The following is a 27394-nucleotide window of genomic DNA, read 5'->3' on the forward strand; positions in this document are numbered from 1 at the left end:
GCGTCGGGGCGGCTCATTTGCACCTTGGTGTTGGAGCGAGGCGCACTCTCAGAGTCACACACACACGTACAGTGGAAGCAGCAGCGACCACTGAGCCGAAGAGCCTGACCACGCAGGAACTCCAGAGTTTTCAGTTTCTTGGGGGGAAAGACCGAACAAAGCCGCCAAGATGTGTGACATGGGAGGACTCGATAACCTGGTGCAAAACACCGCCTATCTAAAAGCCCAGGGTGGAGATGACAAGGAGATGAAGAAGCGGCGGCGGAGTCTGTCTCTGCCCAAGCCAGATCAGTGTGCAGCCGTACGCACCCAGGTGGATAAGACCTTTGAGTACCTCTGCGAGCAGCAGCCCGTAGGGAAGAAGTTCTTCCGTGATTACCTAAAGCAGGCATCTCCCGACTATGTGTCCGCCGCAGAGTTCCTGGACGATCTTACCGACTGGGAACTGTCACTCCCCGGCGCTGCCAGGGACAAGGCCAAAACAAATATCATCAATAAGTACTGCAAGGAGGGCTCCAAGAACTTCATGAAGTTCTTGACTGGAGATGCACTTGACAAATGCAAAGCAGTGACAGAAAAGGACTTTGATGAGGTGGTACCTTCTAAAGTGAAAGATGGCACCAGAGAATTCATCAAGGGAAAGCCATTCACGGATTACCAGACCAGCCCATTCTTTGATAAGTACTTGCAGTGGAAAGAATTTGAGAAGCAACCCATCAGTGACAAATACTTCTATGAGTTCAGGACATTAGGAAAGGGAGGCTTTGGAGAGGTAAGTGCACTTCATTCTACAAATAGTTGTTCAATGTAATTTATAAGCTTCTGGATTTTGAGAAAAAATTTTCCTTCATGGCAAGCTATTGTATGAATTTAATTCAGATGGTTGAGAATATAGATCCTGCCTGCACTCCAATCCAGACCTTTTGTGGAAGTATATTCATTGGATACAAACCCATGCGCCCAAAATGTATGCTCGCACATTCTCTCTCGTAGCATAGTTACAGCAAATAGTCTCTGGCATTTACTCCTGTTCTCTTTACCAGGTATGTGCTGTGCAAGTAAAAAACACGGGCAAGATGTATGCCTGCAAAAAGCTGGACAAGAAACGTCTGAAAAAGAAACATGGTGAGAAGATGGCCCTGCTCGAGAAGAAGATTCTGGAAAAAGTCAACAGCCTGTTCATTGTCTGCTTGGCATACGCCTACGACACCAAAGAGCACCTGTGTCTGGTCATGAGCTTAATGAATGGAGGAGACCTCAAGTACCATATCTACAGCATTGGCGAGAAGGGTATCGAGATGGACCGCATCGTCTACTACACCGCCCAGATCACCACTGGCATCCTGCACCTGCACGCCATGGACATTGTTTACCGTGACATGAAGCCCGAGAATGTGCTGCTGGACAGCCTGGGCCAGTGCCGCCTGTCTGATCTGGGTCTGGCTGTGGAGCTGCCAGCTGGAAAAACCATCACCCAGAAGGTAAGCTGTCCACCACTGGCTAAATCATAACAAAGGCAGGGGCAGGGAGCAGGGAGCAGGCAGGGAGGATGTAATAGTACTGTATCATAATGTTGTATCAGCCTTACATTGCATGGGATCCGTGAATCAGAACACCTTTCTTGAGCAGTTGCTATGACATTGTATATGACCTCACAGAACTGGGCTTCTGTCTCGGTGTCTTTTTTGGAGTAAATCTGAAGATTAGGCTACTGTCTTATTAGAGCCATTATGATGCTCGGCCTTTCCTCCATTACATAACCCGCTTGATCCCTGCAATTCTGAGTTCAGACTTATCTATTATTGGAGCTGGCTTCTTACCAGCTTCAGGTTGCAAGACCTAATGGATGTGGTACTTTCTGTGAGGGGGTATATCTGACAAAACATCTAAATTAAACTATCCTACCATTGCATAGTAGCCAGCACCAATTAGTTGATAATAGGTGTTAACATAAACACACAGGAAACCCTTTGTTAAATTGAATTTAAGCATGGGGAAGGTTTTGAGATGAAAACATGAAGCAAAGAAGCACATGGAATTGCAATTGGAGAGAGTGAATTACATACCTAGTCCATATAGGGTACATATTGTTGTTGACAATGTATATCTCATTTGTATGCAATGAGAGATCATATTTGAATGGACCTCCATAGTAGAAACGTGTGTGCACACAATCAGCAGAGAGAATTACAGTCAGCTCGGTGATAATGAGAGACTCATTGAGGAGTTCAGAGGAGTTCTTTTAAATTTTAAGTCCATGGGATCTTTTGAAAACTCAAAGGGATTATAATCATCAGATGAATGTTGATGTCCTAATTGCCCTGGCTCAAAAAGCTATGCATCTCGATGGAATTTCCATTTACTCGTAGAGGGCGTAACTAAGCTCTAAGGCTAAGTGATCGAGGCAGAGGTCAGTTTGGGCCAGCTACATATGGCAGACATACTTGAATGTTTGGACAATGATAAAATGTGGACAAAGGAAGCCTGTTAGATGTGGAGGACCCCAGGATTAACTCTGCATGCTGTACAATTCCTCCACTTGCGGCTGTCGTTGTTGTTGCCGTTTTCCTCTCCGTGCAAAGGGGATGTGATTCTGAAACAGTTTAGGTTTTACCTCAGCTCATTTGTTTGTGCTGCCATTCCAGACTCATTCCTCCAAGTCAGTCAAGTTTCAGTAGTCAGCAGTCTGATAATTATGTAAGGCATGGCCTTGTAAGGCAGGGCAAACACATTTGGACATGCAACAAGAAACATGCAACATCAAACATAGGGTACATGAAGCAACGCAATGATAAGCTCATTATCTTGTGCCCTTCTTGGGCCTATGGCTCTGGGGCTGAGACCCAAGCCTACCTGCTGGAGCTTGCCTGGCTTTGCTACCTTGATCCTCTTACTTAGCAGGCATTACACAAATCTGTCTCCAATCAGACTACCAAGCTGTGGGGAGAGGGATCGGGAGTTGCAGGAGCTGAGGGATCGAGAGTAACAGAAGATGAAGCAGCATGTTGCATATGCAAGTTAGCATGTGTCACCATATGACCAAAGCAAACACAAAGCTTTTATGTTAAATTGAAAGTTTAACAAAAGTCTTGCATTGGATTTGCAATGCAAGATATCTCAGTCTGTTGGAGATTAGGTATTTTGGCATCCTCATAGTGGATTTGACTACGGCAAACAGTCCTGAGGGCCTTTCTCTTGTAGTTTGAAATTGAGGCATGGCAACAGACAGACATAAAGCTAAAATCAAAGGTCACAGCTGACAGATTGCCACTGTCAGTCTACTTCAGAGTAATAATATGTGCATCTTCTCCCAAGCTCATTACACTAGAGACAAGAAGAAGTGTTCCTGTTTGCATTACTCTAAAACTAAGGAGGTTGTATAGGGAATGTGACAAGTAGACACCCCATAGCCAACAAGTCTTGCATCGTGAGTAATGGATTTTAAGAAAATTAATTGAATGCAAGTAACACAGTGTAAGGAGTACACATTATGATATATTCTAGTTTCAATGTTAGCTGATGGTTGTGCAGGAGCACAACTGTACTTTCTGATTTAAAGCTTAAAGCTTATTAACCAATTGGCCCTGAGGTGTAGCTGGACACATCACTGGCAGGAAATATGTTTGATATTTTGAGTTTGAGTTTGAGCCTGAGATGGAATGAATACATTTGAATCATGTAGAATATTCCTAAAAGGATATGCTGACCATAATTCTTGAATTTCCCCTTGGGGATCAATAAAGTATCTATCTACCTATCTATCTATCTATCTATCTATCTATCTAATAGTGCTTCAGAACTCTGATAGTAGTTCACCGTAGACCGCTGCTGTAAGTAAATGCTACCCTCAGTGCTATACAATCCTATAAGGATGGATTCATGTGCAACGTAATGTGTGTGTGTGTGTGTGTGTGTGTGTGTGTGTGTGATGTGTATATGCATAATGAACAGACAGCAATAGTAGGTGCATTATGCTCCAGGCACTAGGTGTCCACTGAATAGGGATGTATTAGCCATTCTGTACTGGAAATAATGCCTTCTTTATGCAATGAGTCAGAGCAGTGCATCACCATGGATACTCCCATGACTTCTGACAGGTAGCAAAGGATTAGAAGTAAGCTTCTTCGCTCTGGCCATAAGGTGAGGTCAAGTAGGAGCCCATGACCGAGTTACATAAAATCCCTACCAAGACATCACCATCCCAGCTTTACCAGTTACTATCAGAGTCAAACATGCTAGAAATACCCCATTTCTTTTACTATACGAATCAGATGACATTAGTGTAAGACAATTGGATGGAGGAATACATAAGCTTCCCTCCCTTTATTACCCTCTCTCTCTTCAAAAAACAATGAGATGGGAAGTATGCACCAATGCACACCAAATAAAAAAAAAACAATATGCTACGGCTGAATATTCTCTCTTCTGTGATGTGGCTGCCATGCTGTACTGCTGTCTGCAATCCTTATAAGCATATTTTGCTGTTGCAGTTGGTGATAACAATTAATAGTGCTGGAATTCAATTACTTAATATACTGGACTCATAGATTGTTTCCTGAAAGGGATTGTTTATGGGCTGGTGTAAGCCTCCATGTTTGTTTCCCATTTACAGAGCCAGGGTTGTGTACAATCACTGGAAGGACAGTTAGAGCATTGTGAATAGCAATTGTCCCGCTTTGGCCAAAACAGTGTAGACTTCTCAGACTGTGCCTGTAAACAATTTTTGTGACCAAGCATCTCTTCCTTTTTCCAGGCTGGTACAGGTGCCTACATGGCCCCTGAGATTCTGACCGACATCCCATACCGAACATCAGTGGACTGGTGGGCCCTTGGCTGCAGTATCTATGAGATGGTTGCCGGCTACACCCCCTTCAAGGGGCCCGATGACAAGAAACAGAAGCTAGAGAAGGAGGAGGTCCAGAGGCGCATCATCAATGAGGAGCCCAAGTGGGAGCACAAGAACTTTGATGCTCCCACTAAAGATGTCATCCAGCAGTTCCTCAAGAAGAAGATTGACGACCGCCTTGGCTGCAAGTAAGCCCCACAGTCACATAGCCCCTTGGTTACAGCGCTTCACCTTGGGTGACGGAGAATGATGTCTAAGTGGTGATCCTTCACCTCTCTCTCCTTAATCCTGTTCTTCAGTGGTGCCCTCTTGGTCACCTTTCCCCTTGTCAGTGTGGTTTCAGTATGGAGGACTTGCTGGACTGTGGCTACAATTAGAATGAAGGTTAAACGTTTAGGAATCAGACCTATGTGCATTCACACACAGAAAGGATGGCTTTCTTGCCATTGCCTAATGTACAATACCAGTAAAGTGCACCTAGTGTCAGTTATAGAAAACTTCTAAGCAGGTGGATAATCCAGCTACTGTTACAAATGTAGCAGTCTTCATTGTAGGTTCTGCTGGCATCTTATTGACAGCATGGTTAAAAATGAATTGGTTTAAAATCTCCCCATGTGGCTCAATTTACATCATTCAATTGAAGAGGCATTTGCAAATACTTGTAATGCAAATAGTTTTGAATGATAAATCTGAATAATGCTCTAGGTTGCCAGTCCTGGAAATGTAACTGGTCATCATGCTGCACAAGCTGTATTTGTTCTTGGTCAGTGGTCTATGATACTGTACTTACACTAGGGTTCTGTGTACCTCCACAGGAACAACTGTGAGGACCCCAGGAAGCATGAATTCTTCAAGAGCATCAACTTCCCCCGTCTGGAGGCTGGTCTGACCGATCCCCCTTGGGTGCCCAAGCCCAACGTTGTGTATGCTAAGGACACTGGCGATATTGCAGAGTTCTCTGAGATCAAGGGCATCGTGTTCGATGACAAAGATGACAAATTCTTCAAGGAGTTTTCCACAGGCGCCGTGTCTATTCCCTGGCAAGAGGAGATGATTGAAACCGGACTTTTTGACGAGCTCAACGACCCCAATCGGAAAGAGTCCGCAGCTGGTCTCGACGACGAGAAGAAATCAGGCACCTGCACACTTCTGTGAGGAGGGGGTCTCATTGATGCAATAACAAATAAATTCCACTCTGTTATTGATAGCAAAAAGGCAACAACAATGAAAGATCTATCCAAAGCATGCATTACTAAAGATGGAGATGTTGTCCAAGAGATATGTTGCACCCCAACAGTAGGGCTGGGGTATCCTAAATGTATTTCTTAAACACTGGCAGATGCAAAACCACTGGGTTATGGGGAAATTTATAGAGTGTTATGGTGGCCCGAGCCTTATACATACATACAGAAGAGAGTTGAAACATCTTGTCCAGGCATGATTGTGTTGTAAATATACTAGGCTTAGTTACAGTCTCCAGTCGAAAACAAGGACCAAGGTAAGGAGAGTAAATTACAGAAATGGTCCTTGCACATGGACAGTCAAAATATCTTTTATTTTCTATCTATGCTATCTGATCTGTCAGAAGAAGTCTCAAGAGATATGTTAGTATGAAGAGCAGTGCAACCTTTGTAGTGTACAGAAAGATCTGGAGTGTCACACCTCAATCTCAGAAGAAGAGTCCAGGACTTTGGGCCACCTTAAATATTGTAATTGTTTTTTAATTGGTAATGTTGAACATTTGAATGTTGGACATTTAGCTATCTTCTACAGTTACTCAGCATGTTTAACTGCATTGTCAACATATATCTGTACTAGTTATTTCTTTTAAAAAAAGATTGATAATCTGCTATTTTTGCAACACAAATGTGCTTCCAATGAAACTTGTACTTTGAAGGTAACATGACATGACAGCCATGTACGTATACATATGTATATACAGTTAAAGAAGCACAGCTGTGTGATGTTCACATAAAGTAGATATTAGCCTATATAGATTTATAATAATGAACGTAATGAACGTTTACAGATATTAAATACAGAAATGAAAGTGTGTGTGTGTGTGTGTGTGTGTGTGTGTGTGCGCGCGTGTGGTCCATGGGGACTTCATGGATCACAGGAATGAGAGCATGCATCCAGTAAGGACAGGCCAGCAGAGAGCTGAGATGAAGCAGGCCAGATGATGATTGCTGTTGCCATGGCAGTGGTGGTCAGAAGATCTGAACAGGGTCATGACCAAATCATACCTCAGATTGTGCAAGCGTCATGTAACTGGCCAGGGAGTTCTTCTCCCAAATATACAACTTTGAACAATACCAAAGAAAAAAAGAAAACCATTCCCCATTACAATCTGGAATGTTTCCCCTTACTTCCTGTTTTTGTGTTACAGGTGCTGTGATTTATTTTTATCATATAATGAGTTAATATCTGCATGTTGTTGCCAGTATTCAGTTTTTACAGTGAAGATCCTAAGTATTATTATTAAACATATCTGTAAATATAATTTATGAAGGAAACATTATAAGTGATAGGAATGAATTATTTGAATGAATAAAATATGTGTCTTTTACAGGCAAATGTGTATTTCCCTTCTCTTTACAACACACCTATTTGTACTACTATAGTTTCTAGGTCATAATGTAGCACAATATATCATCTTAGTCTTAATATATTAAGATTTTTCTGTATGTGTGGTCTGTGTTTGTAAATGTGTTTGCATTGATAATTATAAGAAAATATCAGGGGAACATGTTCTTGCAAAATCCTAACACCTAAAAATATTGAATCCATTAAGCCCATTAAAGAGTTGACACAGCCTGCCCAGAGAGCCCCCTTATCTTATAAACCCGTAATACCTCCTGTCAATGGTCTTCGCCACATGTAGCAGAGCTCACCTCATGCATTTCTCTACATCTGTGAATGTGAAGCAGCGACAGATGGACAGGGAGTCTAAAGACAAAGAGCTGATTCTCAGAGGTGCAATGTCTCTCTGCACAAGCATAGCCTTCATCTACTTTCAGTTGCAGTGCCAGATTCCAAAGAGCTGAATACTTGTGAAGCTGTTTTATGCTGATATGAAAGTTCAGATGGATGTGCATTTTAATCGATTCACCTATATATCATAGAAGGAGAGCAGATAGCTAACAAACGTTCAGAAAAAGTCCTGTTGGCAAATTTGAGGAAAAGTCAGTAAAGGGGCTATTTCACACAATTTGAGGGTGCTGAATTAAAATATTTTGTTTACCAAGTTAAACTGCTCAGTCCTGTACATCCGTTCCGCGAAAATAAATCACACTTCAATTTGTCTCCATATTTTACTCCATCCCCCACTCTTGAAACTTTTGTGTATGCTTGTTTGGCATGCCTGAGTGTGTGTGTGCGGCTGCACAGAAAGTAGCCTACTGGTGCTGAAAAGGTGAATAGATTGTAGAATAGCCAAAGAAGATGTAGCATTGTTATAAAACCTTTAAAATCTCTAAATAATCACAAATAGGGCAGTTCATCACAGTTCATCCATTGCAACTGGATTGATGAAAGGTCACTTACACCTGTATATGCTACATTGTATTTGGGAAAAGGAAAAGGTATCAGCATAATGTTATTTATTTATTTATTTATTTATTTATAAACAAAAACATCTCTGTCAGTTCCATGCCGTTTTCAACAGCTATCAAAAACAAAGGTCATTTTTGGATGGATGGAATTTTTGTGAATGTTTCTTCTTCTACATAAGATTTTAGTCATCTTTAGTTCATGTAATACTTTATTGTCAATGCACAAATTAAGTAACAGCAGTCTGAAACATTATTGTTAATAAACAAATTAAGTAACAGTAGTCTGAAACGAAATGCTGTTTTACATCTAACCAGTGGTGCAAATAACTGACATGTCCAAATGGGCCTTGATGAAATGCGTCGCTAGACTGTTCATACACATTTTAACGGGCCAAAGTTGAAGAGCTGTTGTCCGTTATTGCTCGTGCAAATATAGGCTGATTCATGTCCCCTTAAATTGTGTAACTGAGGTCCATGGCTAGTCTGGCTTTCACTAGACCAAGCTCAATCTTTTAAGAAATCAAAAAATAAATAGCGGGCAGATCAGCCTAAGCTACAGGTAGGCTTATAAGATAGGCATATTTACAACATAAATTGTCAATAGGCTATGCTGGCGACACAAATAAAATCTCCTTTAGAAACCAATGGCTTACGCCTTACAGTATCAAGCGGACTTAAACTGCCATATCGTGGCGAAAAGTTGTAATAAAATTCACGCAGCTCCATGAGTCAAGGAAAGCGCGAATGAAGTAGCCACTTCTAAATGGGACCCACTACACAGTAGCTTTAAACGTCCCACATACTCGACGCACCCGACCAGTAGCGCGACAATGTGACGTCACAGAAGCGCCGTAACCATTTATACTCGCGCGTGGTGGTCGCAACACTAGTTGCAATATTCTCCTGAACAGAGGTGTCGCTGTTGTGAAAAGACTAACATTAACTACTTACACAGCAGAAGAAGCTGCAGTAAGAAACACCAGTAGCTAGCCTCTGTGATGGTACTTCAGACTTTGGTTGCTACTATTCACAACTACCATCATCATTATCATGTAGTTTCCAAGGTGTGTGCACAGGTAGATAGATAGATATATAGATGGATATATAGATAGGTACTTTAGTCATCCCGAGGGAAATTTTAATAATTTAAACAGTTTAGTTAGCTAGCTAGCTAGCTAGCAGCTGGCTGAGTTTGTGTAATTTCCTGAAGTGGAAAGAGATTTTGTTCAGGCCTTAATAGATATCCTTTGTTTGAAAATAAGTCGTTTCTATTCTTTCCTCTTAATTTCATGTGTTGCAACTCTCACTGGTAACTTTGTTAACTTATCCAGCAAACTATTAAAAATTCACGACTGTAACAAAACACTGCAACTCGCTTGCCCTCGAACTATTCCATCTTCCTGTTTCCGCCTTGTCGCGCTCGTCTGAAAAAAAATGAGTGGTGCGCTACCTCGCGCTACACGGCCAAAACCCTGGCGCGCCAGAGAGATCTACGTCATTTTGACGTCACATTGTCGCGCTACCGGTCGGGTGCGTCAGGTATGTAGAAGCCTTAAGGCAGCGGTCCCCAACCACCGGGCCGCAGGACATTCCTAACCGGGCCGTAGCCTACGACATGAGTTTTTAAAAAAATGCATGCAAACTAAACTAAATTTAATTCGCAATAATGTCACGTTTTTACATGGCATAGGCCTATATGCAGTTGTTTTATTGCACGCATGTTTGCATTTTGCAAGGTCTATTTTCTTACGTCTGTCTGTCCCGCCTTCAACACTTTTACATATTGCCTTCAGCGCTGCGCAGCCTCAGGTCAGCTCACTTCACTTGATCAGTTCTTGGCGAACGGTAGTGTCACACGAAGTTAGCTAAACTGCTAGAATGAGCAACAAAAAACAAGCATCTTTAGCAGGTCACTGGCCAGAGTGTTTGAGTTGCGAGTGCAGAAAAAAAGTCACCGTTAGCTGCACATTTTAGTGATGAGGACTGGGTGTCAAAACTCGCTTACCTGTGTGACATATTCGGCTTGCTTAATGACCTCAACCTGTCACTCCAGGGGAGAATGACGACTGTCTTTAAACTGGCAGATAAAGTCGCTGCATTTAAAGCCAAGCTTGATTTGTAGGGACGACGAGTGGACCGGGGTGTTCCAAAAAGTAGTTAGAGAGACTGAGGCAGGGCCCTTTCTCTCGCAGCTGGTGCGCGATCACCTTGTTGCGCTCTCAAATGAGTTTGAGCGTTACTTCCCATCCTTCAAAGATTCACGGCAAACCAATGAGTGGGTCCGCAACCCATTTGTCAATATCCCGAATAGTCCTAACTTGTCAGCGCAGGAGGAAGAGCAGTTGATCGAAATTGCAAATGACGGTGGTCTTAAGAGTGTGTATAAGGAAACCTCTCTGGCGGGTTTTTGGATCAAAACCAAAGCAGAATATCCCGAGATAGCCGTAAAAGCGCTGAAAATGTTTCCCACCACGTATGTATGCGAGGCCGGGTTTTCGGCAATGACTGCAACTAGACAAATTGCGCAATCGACTGGACATTTCAAACACACTGAGGGTGTCACTGTCTTCCATCACCCCCAGATGGAAGCTTCTTGTTGCAGGGAAACAAGCAGGGCTCCCACTGATTATATTCGTAATGCACGTTTAGTTCCCATGTTTTGTTCCCATATTTTGTTAAGCATGTTCTCACTTATAGATGTAGCTTCTAGTTGTTCAATATTCATAGTTCATATTGTTCAATTTTCACTTCTTCAAGTTCACGTTTTTCACAAGAGATCGTTACCTTCACTGTTCATACATAACTGGAGCTAGTTCTTTTCAAGTAATGCATGCACAACACATATGGAACATGGAACCCCCAACCCCCCCCCCCCGCGCCGGTCCGTGAAAAAAAAAATAGGAATCAAACCGGTCCATGGTACATAAAAGGTTGGGGACCCCTGGCTTAAGGTGTGTTGCTAAAGCAGCCATAATGAAATGAAGGTGTCATTGTTTGGATACTTCAGACTATTTTTTTTAGCCTTTTTTTAGACTTCAGACTATTAATTTCACAGACTACAACTACCAAGCTGGGATCAAAGCACATCGATTCCCCTCTCACACCCTGCACGCACTTAAAACAAAATGAACAAGCATCTCAGTCTCATGCATGTATAGGCAAAACTGTATCAGACCGCTGTAACGTTGGTAAATCTTCCATTGCACAGAATTATTTTTGTAGCACGTGCAACAAATGACAGTCGAAAGATACAATTACAGTGCTGCTATCAATTTGCTTGGTATAACCGCATTTATAGTTTTCTACAAATGCAATCAATCAAATTGGCCTCCATCACTCAATCAACGCTAACAGTAACATTACCTAGGTCCTTATTGATATTATACGATTAACGTACCTGCAGTAAAAACCAAGCATGTCCGATAAACATCCTCAGATTTATTTCGGCTTCAAGAAGAAATGGGAATTACATTTCATGTGAACATCATCCTATCCTTATTAGAAGTTCTCTACGGTAAACTAGTCCTTGTAGGAAGCGTCCATTGTTTTTCCAACCCACTTTTAACTTCCAACAAAATTACGTCTCACTGCAACGATGCGCCATCTAGTGGACAAACGACTACTTATCGCCAATACTGGAAATGCAGCCATGATGATGATGACGAATATTTATTTTGGCTTTCTTTTAATCCTACTGAATTTGTAATTATGTATCGGCCGTTCTAATACCGATAGTATGTAGGTGCCTGTGTGTGTGTGTGCATGTGTATATGTGTGCACCGCCATCTACAGGCCAATGAGTGTACAGTCACTAAATGTACACAAAACCTAATTTTTTTTAGACCCCCCCATGGATGAAATTCTACGAAACTTGGCATACCCCCAGAGAATGCCAGGTCAATCATACACATACAATTTGTTGCAGTTCTGAACATCTTAACTGAAGATAGGGGCGATTAAAGCAGAATAATATTGCATTTTCATTTTTTACCGGGGGGGGGGTGCAAATCACAAATGAGTGATTATGGGCCAGATTGATGTGGGCCCTTGAGACCAACATACCATAAAAGATTCTTCATCCTCAGTGCCACGGTTCAGTTATTAGGAAAAGTAGTTATTTAGGAAAAACTGGGGGGGAGTGGCCCCCGGGGACGAAACGAAATTTTTCCGTAAAAGTCTAGTGGGGCTACATACCCACCAAATTTCATGTGCCCCGGTGGTTCGGTGTCCCGGGTATCGTTGACCAAAAATTCAGGAAGTAGATGATGGGGGAAAAAAAAAAAAAACTTTGACAATCCCTATATGACCGCTTCGCTAGCGAACTAGCGAAGCGGTCATAATAATAATTATGTAGGAAGTTTAGAAGTTTAAAACCCAGAATTGACCAAAAGTGCACCAAATTCAACACAAATGAATCGATACACTTCCTTTCTTTTCCAGATATTTTAGAATTTGGATATCGTTTCAGTATCGAGTACCAGGATATTTATGGCAGGTATTGTATCGAAGTCATAATTTTGGTATCGTGACAACACTATGCCAGAGCCACTCTGTTTTCTAGATGACAAGTGATGCTGCTCAATGGCATATTAGAAAAGCACATTATCAAGCTCTAGTATGGAGGCAAGTACACATACCAAATCCAGTGTTACTAGAAGTTAAATGGTTTTTACTTGTCGGATGTTGCTGACGTTAGATGCAGTTCTGCATTAGGCTTATTCCCGCTATCTAAGTATGTACTGTAGGATATATTCTGAGTTGAAGGTTATCTGTGCAACTTGTTATTGTGATGAAATGCATTAAACACAACATGAGTGACTCACTATGTTAGCAATAAAAATATGGTTGTGCTTTGATTAGAATTTCCGAGTTTATTACATGTTAACTGTAATCATGTTCCCATTAGATACATGAATAAACTATAGTATATAGTATGGCTTCTTTAATGCTCAAACATGTATTTAGAGAACACTTTTATTACATTTGAAATCAACCCAATTTAGGGCAAAATAAGCCAAAAAAATCGCTATTTTATGTTAAAATGCTGATTATGCGGCTTTATTATGCGGAACTCAGAATTGAGCTTGGTAAACAAAATATTCAGAATCAGCATCCTCAAATTTGCCGTCAGAAGTTCTCTTCTGTGAAGCTGCTCCCCCTCTATCAGATATAAGAATATCTCTGGCCATTAGTGTACAGTAAAGGAACTGCCCGCCATAAGGTAAAACCAGGGCACTGTGCTCAGATTAGTGGCCTCACTCTGAGTAGCAGTGAGCTTAGGATAGAGTCTCCAAGGCAGTCTAAAACAGCACACATAAGCAGCTAAAGCAATGGACTTCGGTATTGATGGCTATTGACAGACCTGAGCTCTGTGTCCTCAGTGGCTGTTTTTGCCCCCTGGCTTCATCCAAGTCTTTGCATTCACACCAGTGCCATTATACTATCCCACTCACAACCAAGAGCTATTATAATATGGGTCACGATCTAAAGCTTTGATGCAAACAAATTATTGCAGGTGCACTACATGTGTTTCGTAAAAACAGTAACAGTAAAATGCGTTACATTTTGTTATGTAAAGCTCTTGAATGTCTGGTGATGAACCATGAGGTTTGTGGTCCTCTACTGGAAAGGACAACACCAAATTTCTATTCTCTTAAAACAACCTTTTATTTCAGAGATGTTACATAGGTTTTAAGGCATCTGCACAAAAAAGCGGTATTCTGGCAGAGGCTATAAAAATCACTTGGTTTACAAATACATGTCCCTCTGTGTTCAGTACAGTGGTTTAAATAACTCTTGGCACATTCACGTTATTGTTACTATTGTTGTCTACTGTGCTTCAACATTGTGCTCCATTACATATGTAGAACTCATACATTTTAAACAGTTGATCAGAGAGCAGAAAAACAAACATAAACAGACCTGAATATAAACAAACAGACAGGATATATTATCGTGTAGATGACTACGATAATTCAAAAGTCTACTTTTAGATTTAAACGCATAACAATTGATCTTGGTGTATCTAGCACCATGCTGTGGGAAAGGTGTGTGTGTGTGTGTCTGACACCAGGCCGTTGTATGAAGGGATAAGGGCAAGGCCCAAGAGGAGGAAAATTTCAAATACAGAGAGAGACACTCCTATCTTACCAATACAGGCAATAACAGGCAAATCCAAACATATGTTACAAAATAATTAAGGATTAATTACAAGAATGAACTCTCTTCAACTGGAATTTCCACGTCTGCAAATGGCCCGTCCACTCCTGCCGGAGGGCCAGATCAAAACAGTGGTTGAGGGGAGGGTAAAAGGGTGCAGGGGTGTGCCATGCATAGAGCTCCACTCTGAGCCGTAATCTACTCCGTCACCAGGACCCGGAACGTCACACGACCCAGGGACTTGTCCCGGTCGTCGTTGTTGCGAAGGTCAGACCCCTCAACTCTGCACTCTACTGTGATCTCTTGGTTGTAATCCTCCTTGGTCAGTAGGAGTTTCACAGCAACCACGGGCTGGACGTACTTTCCCTACAGATCCACGAGAGAGGAGAGGAGAGGAGAGGAGAAAGAGAAAGAGAGAGGAGAGGATAAAGAAGAGGGAGGATAAAGAGATAGAGACAGAGAGGAAAGGAGAAAGAGAAAGAGAGAGAGAGGAAAGGAGAAAGAAAGAGAGAGTATGTGTGTGGGAATGAGGGAAGGTAAAACCAAGAAAAGAATTTGTTTTCAATTCGCCACCCAAACATCACATCAAGTCATCCATCTGATTACTTTACACTCAACCATTTCCTCAGAGCAGACTACGTACATGGGTTTTCTTCCCATAGTACAGGAAGTACATTTCCTCAGAGCAGACTACTTACATGGGTTTTCCTCCCATAGTACAGGAAGTACATTTCCTCAGAGCAGACTACTTACATGGGTTTTCTTCCCATAGTACGGGAAGTACATTTTATCAATCCGTCCCTCCTTGGGGAAGTATTGCAGCTGCAGTGAAGCATCTCTCTAGGGAGGAGTCAGGGAAATACTTTACATCTCTCATACGTAAAGCTTTTACAATAAATATACAAAGCAAATAAAAATGAAAACATACAAATTAAGACAAAAATCTGAGCACACACAAACATGGAACTGACCCCTGATTTCACAACTTCCTGCCCTACTGAAGAGAATGCACTGGTGCTATTGTCCACTCTGTCCAGTAGATGGCAGATGTGGGTTGTGCTAGTGATATCCAAAGAAGCTGTGCTGCTCTCAGCCTCGTATCCTAATCCCAACCTTGACTAACCTCTCTCCCTTTCCACTGGCCACAAGGCAGCTGAGGCATGAAAGAATCCGAATGGAGAATTGTGTCCAGTGCACTGAGCCAACTGATCTGGCCCATTTCATTTCAGCTTCTGGTTGTAGAGTTGTGCTAATTAGCGCAGCACGTCCAGATGGTGAACACAGAAATTAGGGAGGAGCTTCAATCACTAAACCCTGCAGTCCCATCTCGTGTCACTTTTATGAAATGTGGTCATATTACCACCCAGTGCTATTTCCTGCCACTGGAAATGCTCCAATGGATTCTTCTGTGTCAATAATTTGGCATCTACCACACAACCAAAACAGTTCAGTAGTAGCCTACCTGCAAGTATGGAGCACACTTAAGCAAGCGGATGAAAAAGTAACAAATAGGAAGGGTGGTAATTAATGTAAAACCTCAAAGAAGGTATGTGATTATGGTTTATTGTTATTAAATGGCATCTACATCAGGCAATCAAACACTAAAGGGAGCCCAAATATTTATGACATGATAGATAGATAGATAGATAGATAGATAGATAGATACTTTATTGATCCCCAGGGGAAATTCAAGTCCCCAGGGGAAATTCAAGTTCAATTCAATGATATAGTTATTGGTGTGTTATACTGAAACTCAAAATGACCTGAGCCGTTTTTATGACTTAATCTGATCCATCTCCATTTAAGATTCTTCCATTTATTAAATGTATGCAAAAGGGGTTTGCCTTGACTGGTAGAATTCTTACAGGTTGAAATAGTGACGTAATTTTCAGGTAAAACAGGCCCAACAGGATGACATCAACAGCCTTCTCTATTAGCATTCCTTTAGGTTCCTAAAGGTTTTCCTTTATTTGGGCTAGTGGGGCCAATGGAGATAGGCTTTAAAAGAAACATAAAAGAATAAAATAATGGCATACTCTACACATTTTACACTAGAATATACCATATCTACCAGTAATTGATTGCCATAATGAGTTAATCAGGTTAGTACATGTCAAATGTTACTATATGACCGATAGCTCCAAATTCTCATAAAGGAAATGCTTACATCTTAGCCTGGTAAACCCAGATGAATCTGTGAACGCATATGAATTTGCTCTGCAGATCTGTCTGGCCAACATCCCATTCAAGCTCATTTGTATAATCACCAAAAACCCAGGAACAAATCACAACAGCTCATCTGGCATGGAGCCAGATTGGCATGAGACAGGGGAGACTGGTTAGCAGTGTTGTTGAACTCAACCAATAGCTACACTGATGGCATCAGTATTAAATGCCTCAGAGGTGTATAATTCACAAGACAGATGTGTTTGCTGTACTCCTGAAAAGATTTCGTAAGAGTTTAATGAAACTTTCGGAGCTAATTTAATCCACTTGAAGTTTAATTTCACTGCTGGTTATGTCACTTGGATATCATAAGCGAACTCACAGCATCCAGACCAATTGTCAGTTGAGAATCCTTTTGGTGTCAGCCAGGCTACCTATAGGCCTACCAGACTTTGATTTGTGAAAGCAGCCAATGAAAGCGTCAACAGCCACAACAAATTATCTTTTTTAGTTAGAGGCATGAACTATAAATATAGCCAAATGAGACAATCCTTGATACACAACACACTTCACTATACACTAAGGGCCCTAATTGACAAGGCGGGCAAAGTGCAAAGTCTGTCAAAAAGTAAAAGTACTTCTGCATGAATTATGTAAATGTAAATCAGGTTTCTAGGCCAAGTTTACTTGCATATACAAGGAATTTAATTTATCCCATCCGTGAATTAGTGAACACACAGAGCACACAGTGAACACACAGTGAGGTGAAGCACACACTGAGCTGCCTTGCTACAGCGGCGCTTGGGGAGCAGTGAGGGGTTAGGTGCTTTGCTCAAGGGCACTTCAGCCATTCCTACTGGTCGGGGATCTAACCTATTGTGTTGCATGTGGGAGTATTGAGCAAAGTCATCGGTCTTGCCCATGGTGTTAAATTAACATGAACATTAAATTAACTGACTTTGCCTAGTTATTATATTTAGTTAGACTCTGCACTTTGCCTATTATTCTATCATTAGGGCCCTTTTGTCTTACGCTTTGGGCTTACCCATCACCTTAGAATGGATTCAACTGGCAGCATGCAAAGAAACCAAAAGAAGAAACACAAAACTGACGACTGAAGACAGAACTGAGGATATACAAAGACAATGACAAAAACTCTAGAGAATCAGACATAAAGAGAAGAATTTTATTCTATTATACCATTGCTCATGCATACATGGACTAAAATAGCATAGAAATGTTACCTTGGCTGTGCAGTTGATGTATGGGTCTCCAAGAGGTTTCAGGCCAATTATCTGAGAAGCAATCAGGCAGAGATTAGCTGAACAAATCTAACTGTCAATACACACAAAAACAAACATTTGAAGCCAAAATGAGTGAGAGCACAGATCATGACCAGGGTATTTCACTCACTCTGTTCATCTTGACCAGGACGCAGGGCTTGCCCTCAGCGTAGCCATAGCTAGAGTCGCTGAGGCCAGAGCAGAGTCTGAGGGAGCTCCTCCGGAACTGACAGACCTTCTTCTCAACCTCAGTGGCATCCTGCTCAAAGTACTCCCCAGCCAGGCACAGCTCATTGGACGCCTGCTCTGTGTCATTGTACCCTGGATGTAATGGGGAAGGCAATCAGCAGGGATTTAATCTGAGAACTCTGTAGGAGCTTACAACTCTGTGAACATTATTACACATGAGAGGTGGGAAGACACAGGTTCAGAAAATAAATACATGCTAACATGTTTTACCCTACTAATCCAGTGAGCCAGCTCATTCCCCTCATTATTTCTACTTTCTGGTTCAATGAAATAATTCCACATGGATGACGCATAAGAGTGGAGAGGATCAGAAAACATCAGATCTAACCAAAATTAATTCAGTCTTGGTGTGACCTTAGTTTAAGAGGGAAACTGTAACTGTAACTAACCATTTTTTGTATTTCTCTATAACTCTCTCAATACTAAATGATAACATCACCTCTTCACACACACACACACACACACACACTGCGTTCACTATTAGACAAGTGCTATTTCAAGAAAAAATCCTTGTATATATGGCTCTAGGCATTTCTTAGTAAATGTTGGGAACAGGACTTTTTAATCATAATTAACATGTGCTGAATTCAACTAGCCCTGTTCCCAAGCAAAATTTTGAGTTTATGACCATCTAATTAGCATAAACAAAATGGCTGCCAAAATGAGTTTGTGCACTTTCTTTGGGCGGGCATTATTATATCATGTAAATAAATTAATATTGTTTACATGTATGCATGTCAGAAATCTCCCTTAGGCAATAAATCAAAAGTTAAGGCCATGAGAAAAAAAAAGCAAAACAATCAATTATTAGGCTAATTAGACTAATAATCACTAGCCTGGTGAACCTCTTGTATACAATATAATACAATATAATATTTCTGCTGAACGCTGACCTGTTATTTTGTGTATTTGAGTATGTTCATGTAAGAACATCATCTTGCTGGTGGCAACAAAAGGCCTATATCTTAAACCATTATCCTATTACATCATGTTAAAGGGGTGGTTCAGGATTTTGGACATAGGACCTCATTTCCAAGTAAGCAAGTGTGATATTTATCAGTGGAGACCGTTTTCAACACGTTTCATCCAGTCCTTCTAATTGCAGAGTTCGCAGGTGCTAGGCTAGCGCAAGTCAACGGTATGTGCTAGCCTGCCACTAAAAACAGTCTTACCCACTCCAAAGTACACCCAAGGCAAATAAATTATAACGCCAGACTATCGATGTAAATGTCTGTATTGATAGTTTTATTTCTAACATTATTCTATCCTTGCATTTCAACGATCGCATTACATTTTGAGGGACCAGTGTCTTAGCAGCGGCGGAATTATACTTGCTCCAGTTAGTAGTACTGCGCCAAAAAGTAAACAGTAAAGCGCACTCCATACTTGCTCCAATGGGGATACCTAGTAGTAGCCTTGGTAATATCAGTCCGCCGCTGAGATGCAAAATGACTACTACCAACTTCAGGGAACAAAGTATAACTATTGCAACGCGATGCGAGGGTAGTTGTATTTCTTACACTATTCTATCAACACAGACATTTACATCGATTGTCTGGAATTTGCCTCGAGTGTCCTTTGGAGTAGGTAAGACTGTTTTTAGTGGCAGGCTAGCACATACCGTTGACTTGCGCTAGCCTAGCACCTGCAAACTCTGCAATTAGAAGGACTGGATGAAACGTGTTGAAAATGGTCTCCACTGATAAATATCACACTTGCTTACTTGAAAATGAGGTCCTATGTCCAAAATCCTGAACCACCCCTTTAAGAGTGTATTACTTTTTAACATTTACATGTCCATGTTTAAGGACTGAAATCTGAAATTTCACCAAACTAAATTTTCTTTTGGTTTATTTATGCAGAAGATATTCCAAAAAAGATTGGTTGTAAATATTAAAAATTGAGACAAATTAACAAACAAACATTAGCTTTGAACAGATAAAGGAAATAAACACAGTAAACTTGGCCTAAAATTACCTTGCTAAGTTTGACAGAACACTAGCTGAATAATAACTAGAACATGAACTGCATGGCATATAAAAGTGAATTTTATTTAAACAATGGTACGACAAGATTCTCCAATATGATCACAACAACAAAAGCTCTGCTAGGCCCTGGGCAGCATGCAGACACCCACCCTTATCACTCTCTTCACCCTAAGCCTAGCACTGACTCCAGCATACACGTAGACCCAGGCTGTTTTCTGACCCCAGGGCTGTGCTGTAGAGCTCTGCTAGGCCCTGGGTAACATGTATACGCCCACCCTCTCCACTGTCCACATCATAAGCATGACCATGACTCCAACATAGGCCCAGACTGTCTTCTAACCCCAGGGCTGTCCTGAAGAGCTCTGCTAGGCCCTGGGCAGCATGCAGACACCCACCATAACCACTGTCCCCACCCTAACCCTCACATTGACTCCAGCATAGGTGCTGCCCTGGGCCCCAGGCTTCCTGCCCACACCTCAGACCTAACCCTAGCACTAATCCCAACCCTAGCTCTAACCCTAGGGCTTGGAGGGAGCCACAGCCCCCTGCCTAACCCTAGGGCTGCCCTGGAGAGCTGGCCCAGTCATAGGCACCAGCCTGCTGATTGTGGTGTCTAATTCTGATTAGCTAATTCAAACTCAGAAGGATTTTGACAAAGCAAAAGAATACTGAAGAAGTGTAGCTTTAATACAAGGAGGTTTATTTGTCACATACATCGCAATACTAACGTAAAGCATGTAGTGAAATTTCATTTGGTGTTCAAATTTTTCTGTGCAAGTGTGAAGAAAGAAAGATCAAGAAATATTTTAATAAATAGCAAGAGAGAATAAAAAGTGCAGTGTGCACTTGCAGTCTATGTGCAAGTGTGTAAAAAATAAAAAAGTTTATAGTCTTGTGTGTGTTCAGGATACAGATTGCTTGAGGATAGAAGCTCCTCCTCAGTCTCTCTGTTCTGGTCTTGTAGCAGCAAAGACGTTTGCCTGACCTCAGTCTTTTGAAAAGTGATCAGGATGTGACGAGTCCTTTAAGATACTTTGGGCCCTGGTACATAGTCTTTTCTTGTAGGTCTCCTGCAGGGTAGGGAGAGGTGCTCTGATGGTACGTTCGGCAGATCGCACCACTCTCTGTAGGGCACTGCAGTCACAGGCTGTACAGTTCCCATACCAAGTGATGATGCTACTTGTCAGGACACTCTCCGCAGCTGAGGAGTAAAAGGCCTTCAAGATGGGTGCTGAACTTTCTCAGCTGACGTAGGAAGTACAGTCTTTGCCTAGATTTCCTCAGTGTGTGCTGGGTGTTAACAGTCCATGTTAGATCGTCAGTGAGGTGTACTTCCAGGTATTTGAAGCTTGTGACTTTCTCCACTGGCAGCCCACTGATCTTAAGTGGAGTGTAAGCTTTTGAGAGTTTTTTAAGAGTTTGTTTTGCTGACATTCAAAGTAAGGTTGGTGGACTGGCACCACTGTGTTACCTCATCCACCTGGTTCAGATAGGCCTGTTCATAGTTGTTGCTGATCAGGCCCACCACCACTGTGTCATCTGCAAATTTAATGATGGAGGTGTGACTGCTGCTGGCTCTGCAGTCATGGGTGTAGATGTTATACAGCAGAGGACTCAAAACACAGCCCTGGGAGGCACCTGTGCTGATGGTTAAGGTGTCAGATGTCAGACCACCCACCCTGACTACCTGTGATCGGTCAGTGAGGAAGCTGTGAATCCATTTGCAAATGGTGTTGTTTAATCCAAGAGCCTTAATCTTTGTAACCAGAGTGTGGGGGACTATGGTATTGAATGCTGAACTATAGTCAATAAACAGCATTCTCACATACTTCCCCTTTCCTCCCTCCAGGTGGTTTAGGGTGGTGTGCAGGAGGTTGGAGATGGCATAATCTCTGGACCTATTGGTTCTATAGGCAAACTGGAGGGGGTCGAAGGAGCTTGGTAAAGATGAGCAAATTAAATTCTTCACAAGCTTTTCAAAGCACTTCATCACTGTTGATGTCAGGGCCACTGGGCGGTAGTCATTTAGGCATGATGGGCTTTTGTTTTTTGGCACAGGTACAATAGTGGACTTCTTAAAGCATGTTGAAACGGTAGCTTGAGCCAATGACGTGTTGAAAATGTGTGTAAACACAGGGGCTAGCTGGTTAGCGCAGGATTTCAGTACCCTCCCAGAAATGCCATCTGGTCCTGCAGCCTTCCTGCAATTTGCCTTCTTAAACACGTTTCTCACATCATACTCAGAGACAGTGAATGGAGTTTCCTCACTATCGTTCTCATCCGCTTCTATAATAAGGGTGCATGAGTCTTCAAATCGTGCATAAAAAGCATTTAACTCGTTGGCAAGGGAGTTACTCGTTCTCATCACTGAAGGAGACTTGCTTTCAAAGCCTGTGATGGTTCCCAGTCCTTTCCATACACGAGCTGGATCACCCTCACTGAAGTCGGCTTCCACTCTGTCCCTATAGCGCCGCTTGGCCTTCATGCATTCCAGAGCATGGGTTCGCAAAGCAAGCTAGCTCTACCATCTTGGTCTTAGGCTTCACATGGTGTCATTTGTTTTTTCACTCAGAATAGACAGAATATCCTCTATCTCCTTCTCCATACTTGGTAATACATAGTTGCCTAGTTCTTCCATCTATTTGCTTCTTTTTTACTTCTAACCTTGCTGACCATACAGTACATTCCTTATGGCTTGCTCATCTCTCTTGGCGCTAAGCCTTATGTGTGTGCCTAATATCAGTCCTCTGCCATCTTCAGGAACTGCCACCAGCCTGCCCCAGTCACAGGCAAGATGGACTGAAAGGATCTAGTCATATTCTGAGGTTGCCAATATTCGATCACTCATGTTCATTGTTGAGACCATGGAAAGTTGCAGAACATGCAGGCATTCCATTTCATGGTCATAATAGAACTCATTGTTGTGACCATGAACTGGAATGCTTGCATGTTTAATTCTGATGATGAATATGATGTGTGGAAATAACTGCAGAAAGTAATTGAAATAGAAAGTAGAATAAAAAAAACTCTAGGATAATTCCAAACTCAATTCACACACTTTGATCCAAATAGTATGCATGTGACTCCAAACAAATGACTCTCGCATTTTAGATATTCTATTTGTCCATTTGAAATATAAGGATAAAAATCCTTCTATGTGGTCTTTGATCTTCTTGGTGTTGGGAGGCAGGATGTTGTCGGTGCACCACAATGTTAGGTGCTGCACCTCGTCCCTATAGGCCGTCTCATCATTGTTGCTGATGAGACCAGTCACTGCAGTGTCATCTGCAAACTTGACAATGGTGTTAGAGCCATGCACAGGTGTGCAATTGTAGGTGAAGAGAGAGTAAAGGAAAGGACTCGCGCTGATGTTCAGGGTGAGGGTTGAGTAGGTGAGGTTATCTAACTTAACAGACTGCGGTCTGTTGGTTGGGAAGTCCAGAATCCAGTTGCAGAGGGAGGTATTGATGCCCAGTTCACTGAGTTTGGTGATCAGTTTGGAGGGGATAATGATGTTGAATGCTGAACTGAAGTCAATTAATAGAATTCTCACATAGGTGTTGCTATTGTCAAGGTGGGACAGGGCGGAGTGAAGTGCTGTAGAGATAGCATCCTCTGTGCTCCTGTTCTGACGGAAGGTGAATTGGAAGGGGTTCAGTGAGAGTGGTAAGCAGGTCTTGAGGTGGGCCAGGACCAGCCTCTTGAAGCACTAGTTATTATATAGTTATTCATCTAGTTATTAATTCACAGGACATTCAATCATTTTACTAACACAACGGTTATAAAGAAATATGTAACTGACTCATGCCAAGACTACATACATTACCAATATAATTCGCTTCCAATACCCCAGTGTAGAGGAATAATTTACCTTGTAGATAACACACACACTGTCTTACCATAACCTCCAATGTAAAAGCGTTACTAACTAGCTAACTGTGGAACTTCAGTATAACCAAAGATCCTTGATTGCTCCGCTTTAACCCTCTCTGGTATAACATAGCCAATTATCTTAGTTGTAGGGAATACATTTCAAGTGATATAAGGTATGACTTATGTTTGAAGATGTTATAACATGTGAAGTGAAGTTTGCCAAACCCACAGGCAGCTCGATTGTGACTTTGTTTGTGACACTCCTGTTAGTTAACTGGAAAGAACTAAAAATAGAAGTGTAATGGTCGCCTAACGTTACTGTAACCCATATAATAGGTTTCTAAGTGGTCTGTTCTCCCCAAAATAGGAACGGGGACATAGCAAATTCAAAGATCATGCCTAGCGTAATCTCAGCCCCGCCCTCTGTTTGCTTGTTGGTTGGTGGCTCTCCAAAGAGAGTTTATCTGTGCCGGTCTCAGTACAGAAGCGAAACAAAATTGAGGTTTTGAAAAGCACCATGAATTGCTGAAGAATTTGGGCATTGGTGAATCTTCAGAAACATTTGTCTGTAGAATTTACAATGTGGACAGAAAAGACTTATGTCATAAATTTGGTCATATAGGGGAATAATGGAACTTCTAATGAGACAAAATTCAGACCACATGGATTGGTGTGTACAATTTAGGATTATGAATTAACAATTTCAAACAATTTCAATAAGTTTTTACATTTCATCACTACACATCTTTCTTGACCCTCAAAACATAGTAAGTCTCATTCGTCAAATATGCTCAGTCATAAAGTTTCAGCAATTTGTTTTTTCAAAGTTTTTTTTCAGGTAATTAGCATAGGCAAAATAATAGATTTTTTTTCACAGCCTGTATCCTTGATTTATTGGCCAATGGAGATTTCTGAGATGCACACATGTGAACAATATAAATTTATTTACATGGTATAATGAATAAAGAAATAAAGAAAGAGCTCAAACTCACCATTTGTATATATGTATGTGTATGTACAGTGTGTGTGTGTGTGTGTGTGTGTGTGTGTGTGTGTTGTGAAATCTAGTATAATATTTATAGTAATCGCTTATACGTTTTATATATTTCTTAATGGTACATGATTGTTAAACTAGCAAATTGTGTTGATTACATACAATTTGTTTGCAAAGCATGGTGTGTGCATATTTAGGGAAAAAGCATAGGGCTTTTGGAGCCCACATTCTATTTGTTTACCATATTTTAGCATTAGAAAGGTAAAGGTGAGTGACATTTAACAGACTATACACAACAAAAGCATTGCCACATAGCAGCAGCAAAGCTGACCATAAGAGTAGCCTGTTGAAATCAGAAGAGAATCGACACTCACTCTGTAGGAAGTTATCCAGGTGCTGAATGTACTGGTTATACTTTGCAGCGTCCGATCGGTTGTAAACTATGTCCAGTGACTTTGGCCTGATGACCAGACCTAAATGGAATGATTTTGGGCATTGGGTGAAGACATTAAAATAGAAGCATAACATGTTTTTTTTTTATGTTAGTAAGTCTTTAAAATGGAGTGGACAACAGGGCTTTCACAGTACAATGATTACTTGTATTCTGTCACTGCTGTAACCATGGAAACCTAGACATCACTTCCCTTACCTGGATTGGGGACTCGGTCACTGTATTTTGGAACATCATCACTAAGAGTCAGAAGCATCACCCACATTGTGAGACAAAAGAATCCAGCCAGGAATCCATAAAACACCAGGTAGAAGAGGATAATGAGTCCTAAGCACAAAAAAGCTCATTAATGAATGATTTCCTGCCAAAGGAAACCAATATACCCCCTAAATCAGACACTGTAAGGCCTGCCCCCATAGATAACCTATGTCCTTGCCAGATGTCCAGGCAAGAATCAGCTGTAGAATCACGGTATGGGGAACAGTGCGTGCGCACCAAAGACCCATCCCTGCGCTATGTTAAACACTTTCATCATATCACCTTACATCTCTGTTTTATAGGGTAGTAGCAGCATGTTAACTGAAACCTGACTACGTCACCTGAATGCCATTTAATTCCTGATGAGCCTAAATATACAAGTGTTAATCTATATATATAAAAAAAAACATTATTTGACACGTTCTTGCATTTGCCATAATGTTAACCATTTCTGCGCAGGAAACCGCTTTGACCTTGAGAGGCGCGCGGTTAGGCTATAGGAGGCCATTGAAAACCGGAGGATGCTGGAGCACGCGCGTCGTGATGTTCCTCGTATGCGATAGAGTGCGTATGACATTTCATTTACAGAAAGAGCAAAAGGTAACATGGCATTTGATTGCTAGGCACGCGTTTAAAATATAGTAATTGCACATACACAGATGTTCCATCAATCTTTTCTATTAAATCGGTAGGATACACCATGATAAACATTCAGTCATCCAGTTCGTTTTTAATGTTCTAGATTAGACTATTGCGGTGGAAGCAGCGTCTGTACCCCTATAATAGCTTTTCAAGATCATTTACTGAAGTATTCAATATAGAGGACTTCTTTCATTAAGGCTATTTAAGAATAAACACTCCATCATGAAGTAGCCTATATATGGATAGCCAACTGTAATTCAGTCGTTTACTAAGCACTCCAAGACCGGCAAGAAGGTCTCAAGGTGCCCTCCCCCTTCCTCTGTATACCCACAGCACACTGGTGTAAAATGCAGGTAAACATAATTATTTCACGTTCCAACCAGGTAAAAGACAATTCACAAAATGATATGTATAATAAATTTGACGATTTTAATCATTGTTATTGAAGATAAGATGCATCTTGCATCCTGTCCTACACATAGGAAACAGAGGGCTTATGTAGCCTACTCTTTAGTATAGCTACGACGTCAGAGTACTTCAGCATCATCTGTCTGCCTTGGTCTTCAGGAACCACCATGCCCAGTCCCGTACGTTACATTTTAATTAATTCGAATAGGAATGTTGCTTACCCCAGCTACTTGCGGTCCGACCCACAAACTCTCCAGTTCTCGGGTTATAAATGCTATCCTTCCAAGATGTTTTGTACTCTTTTTCATCTCCTGGTTTGTCTTGGTCCTTGGTCATTTTGATAAGTAGGCTTTGTGTTTTATTGCATTAATAGCAAAAATTACAAAAACAGAATGAGAAGCCTAAATACTGATGGAGGGTTGTCGACCGCAGCTGTAGTCGGAGAACATTTTTTTTTTTTTCACGAATCACAGCGCCGAATCCAAACTCTCGACTTTGGCGAATCAGGGGCTTCGTTGGGGGA

General features: G+C 41.5%; 2 protein-coding genes across 2 annotated transcripts; one reads left to right on the forward strand and one right to left on the reverse strand.

Moving 5' to 3' along the window:
- Positions 1–14512, forward strand: grk7a (G protein-coupled receptor kinase 7a). The gene is made up of 5 exons (XM_042099154.1): positions 1–772; positions 1044–1481; positions 4754–5034; positions 5662–6912; positions 14448–14512. The coding sequence occupies exons 1-4, from the start codon at positions 170–172 to the stop codon at positions 5999–6001; spliced, it is 1662 nt and encodes a 553-aa protein (XP_041955088.1). The 5' UTR covers positions 1–169; the 3' UTR covers positions 6002–6912; positions 14448–14512.
- On the reverse strand, positions 14043–27394 carry atp1b3a (ATPase Na+/K+ transporting subunit beta 3a). The gene is made up of 7 exons (XM_042099556.1): positions 27093–27394; positions 25762–25890; positions 25487–25585; positions 18139–18329; positions 17970–18020; positions 15313–15399; positions 14043–14925 (listed from the first exon to the last, which is right to left on the reverse strand). Exons 1-7 carry the CDS (start codon positions 27205–27207, stop codon positions 14758–14760), a joined length of 840 nt encoding a protein of 279 aa, XP_041955490.1. The 5' UTR covers positions 27208–27394; the 3' UTR covers positions 14043–14757.

The sequence above is a fragment of the Alosa sapidissima genome, chromosome 1, assembly GCF_018492685.1.
Source record: "Alosa sapidissima isolate fAloSap1 chromosome 1, fAloSap1.pri, whole genome shotgun sequence".
In the NCBI taxonomy this organism is placed as follows: Eukaryota; Metazoa; Chordata; class Actinopteri; order Clupeiformes; family Clupeidae; genus Alosa; species Alosa sapidissima.

Excerpts from the sequence above, each read along its gene's own strand:
- atp1b3a (XM_042099556.1), bottom strand. The coding sequence starts at position 27,207 with ATGACCAAGGACCAAGACAAACCAGGAGATGAAAAAGAGTACAAAACA. Across the intron at positions 18,330-25,486 it reads CCTGGATAACTTCCTACAGA|GGTACAATGACACAGAGCAG; the intron begins GTGAGTGTCGAT and ends CATTACATCCAG. Across the intron at positions 18,021-18,138 it reads TCCTGGTCAAGATGAACAGA|ATAATTGGCCTGAAACCTCT; the intron begins GTGAGTGAAATA and ends ATTGCTTCTCAG.
- grk7a (XM_042099154.1), top strand. The coding sequence starts at position 170 with ATGTGTGACATGGGAGGACTCGATAACCTGGTGCAAAACACCGCCTAT. Across the intron at positions 1,482-4,753 it reads GAAAAACCATCACCCAGAAG|GCTGGTACAGGTGCCTACAT; the intron begins GTAAGCTGTCCA and ends TCCTTTTTCCAG. Across the intron at positions 5,035-5,661 it reads GACGACCGCCTTGGCTGCAA|GAACAACTGTGAGGACCCCA; the intron begins GTAAGCCCCACA and ends GTACCTCCACAG.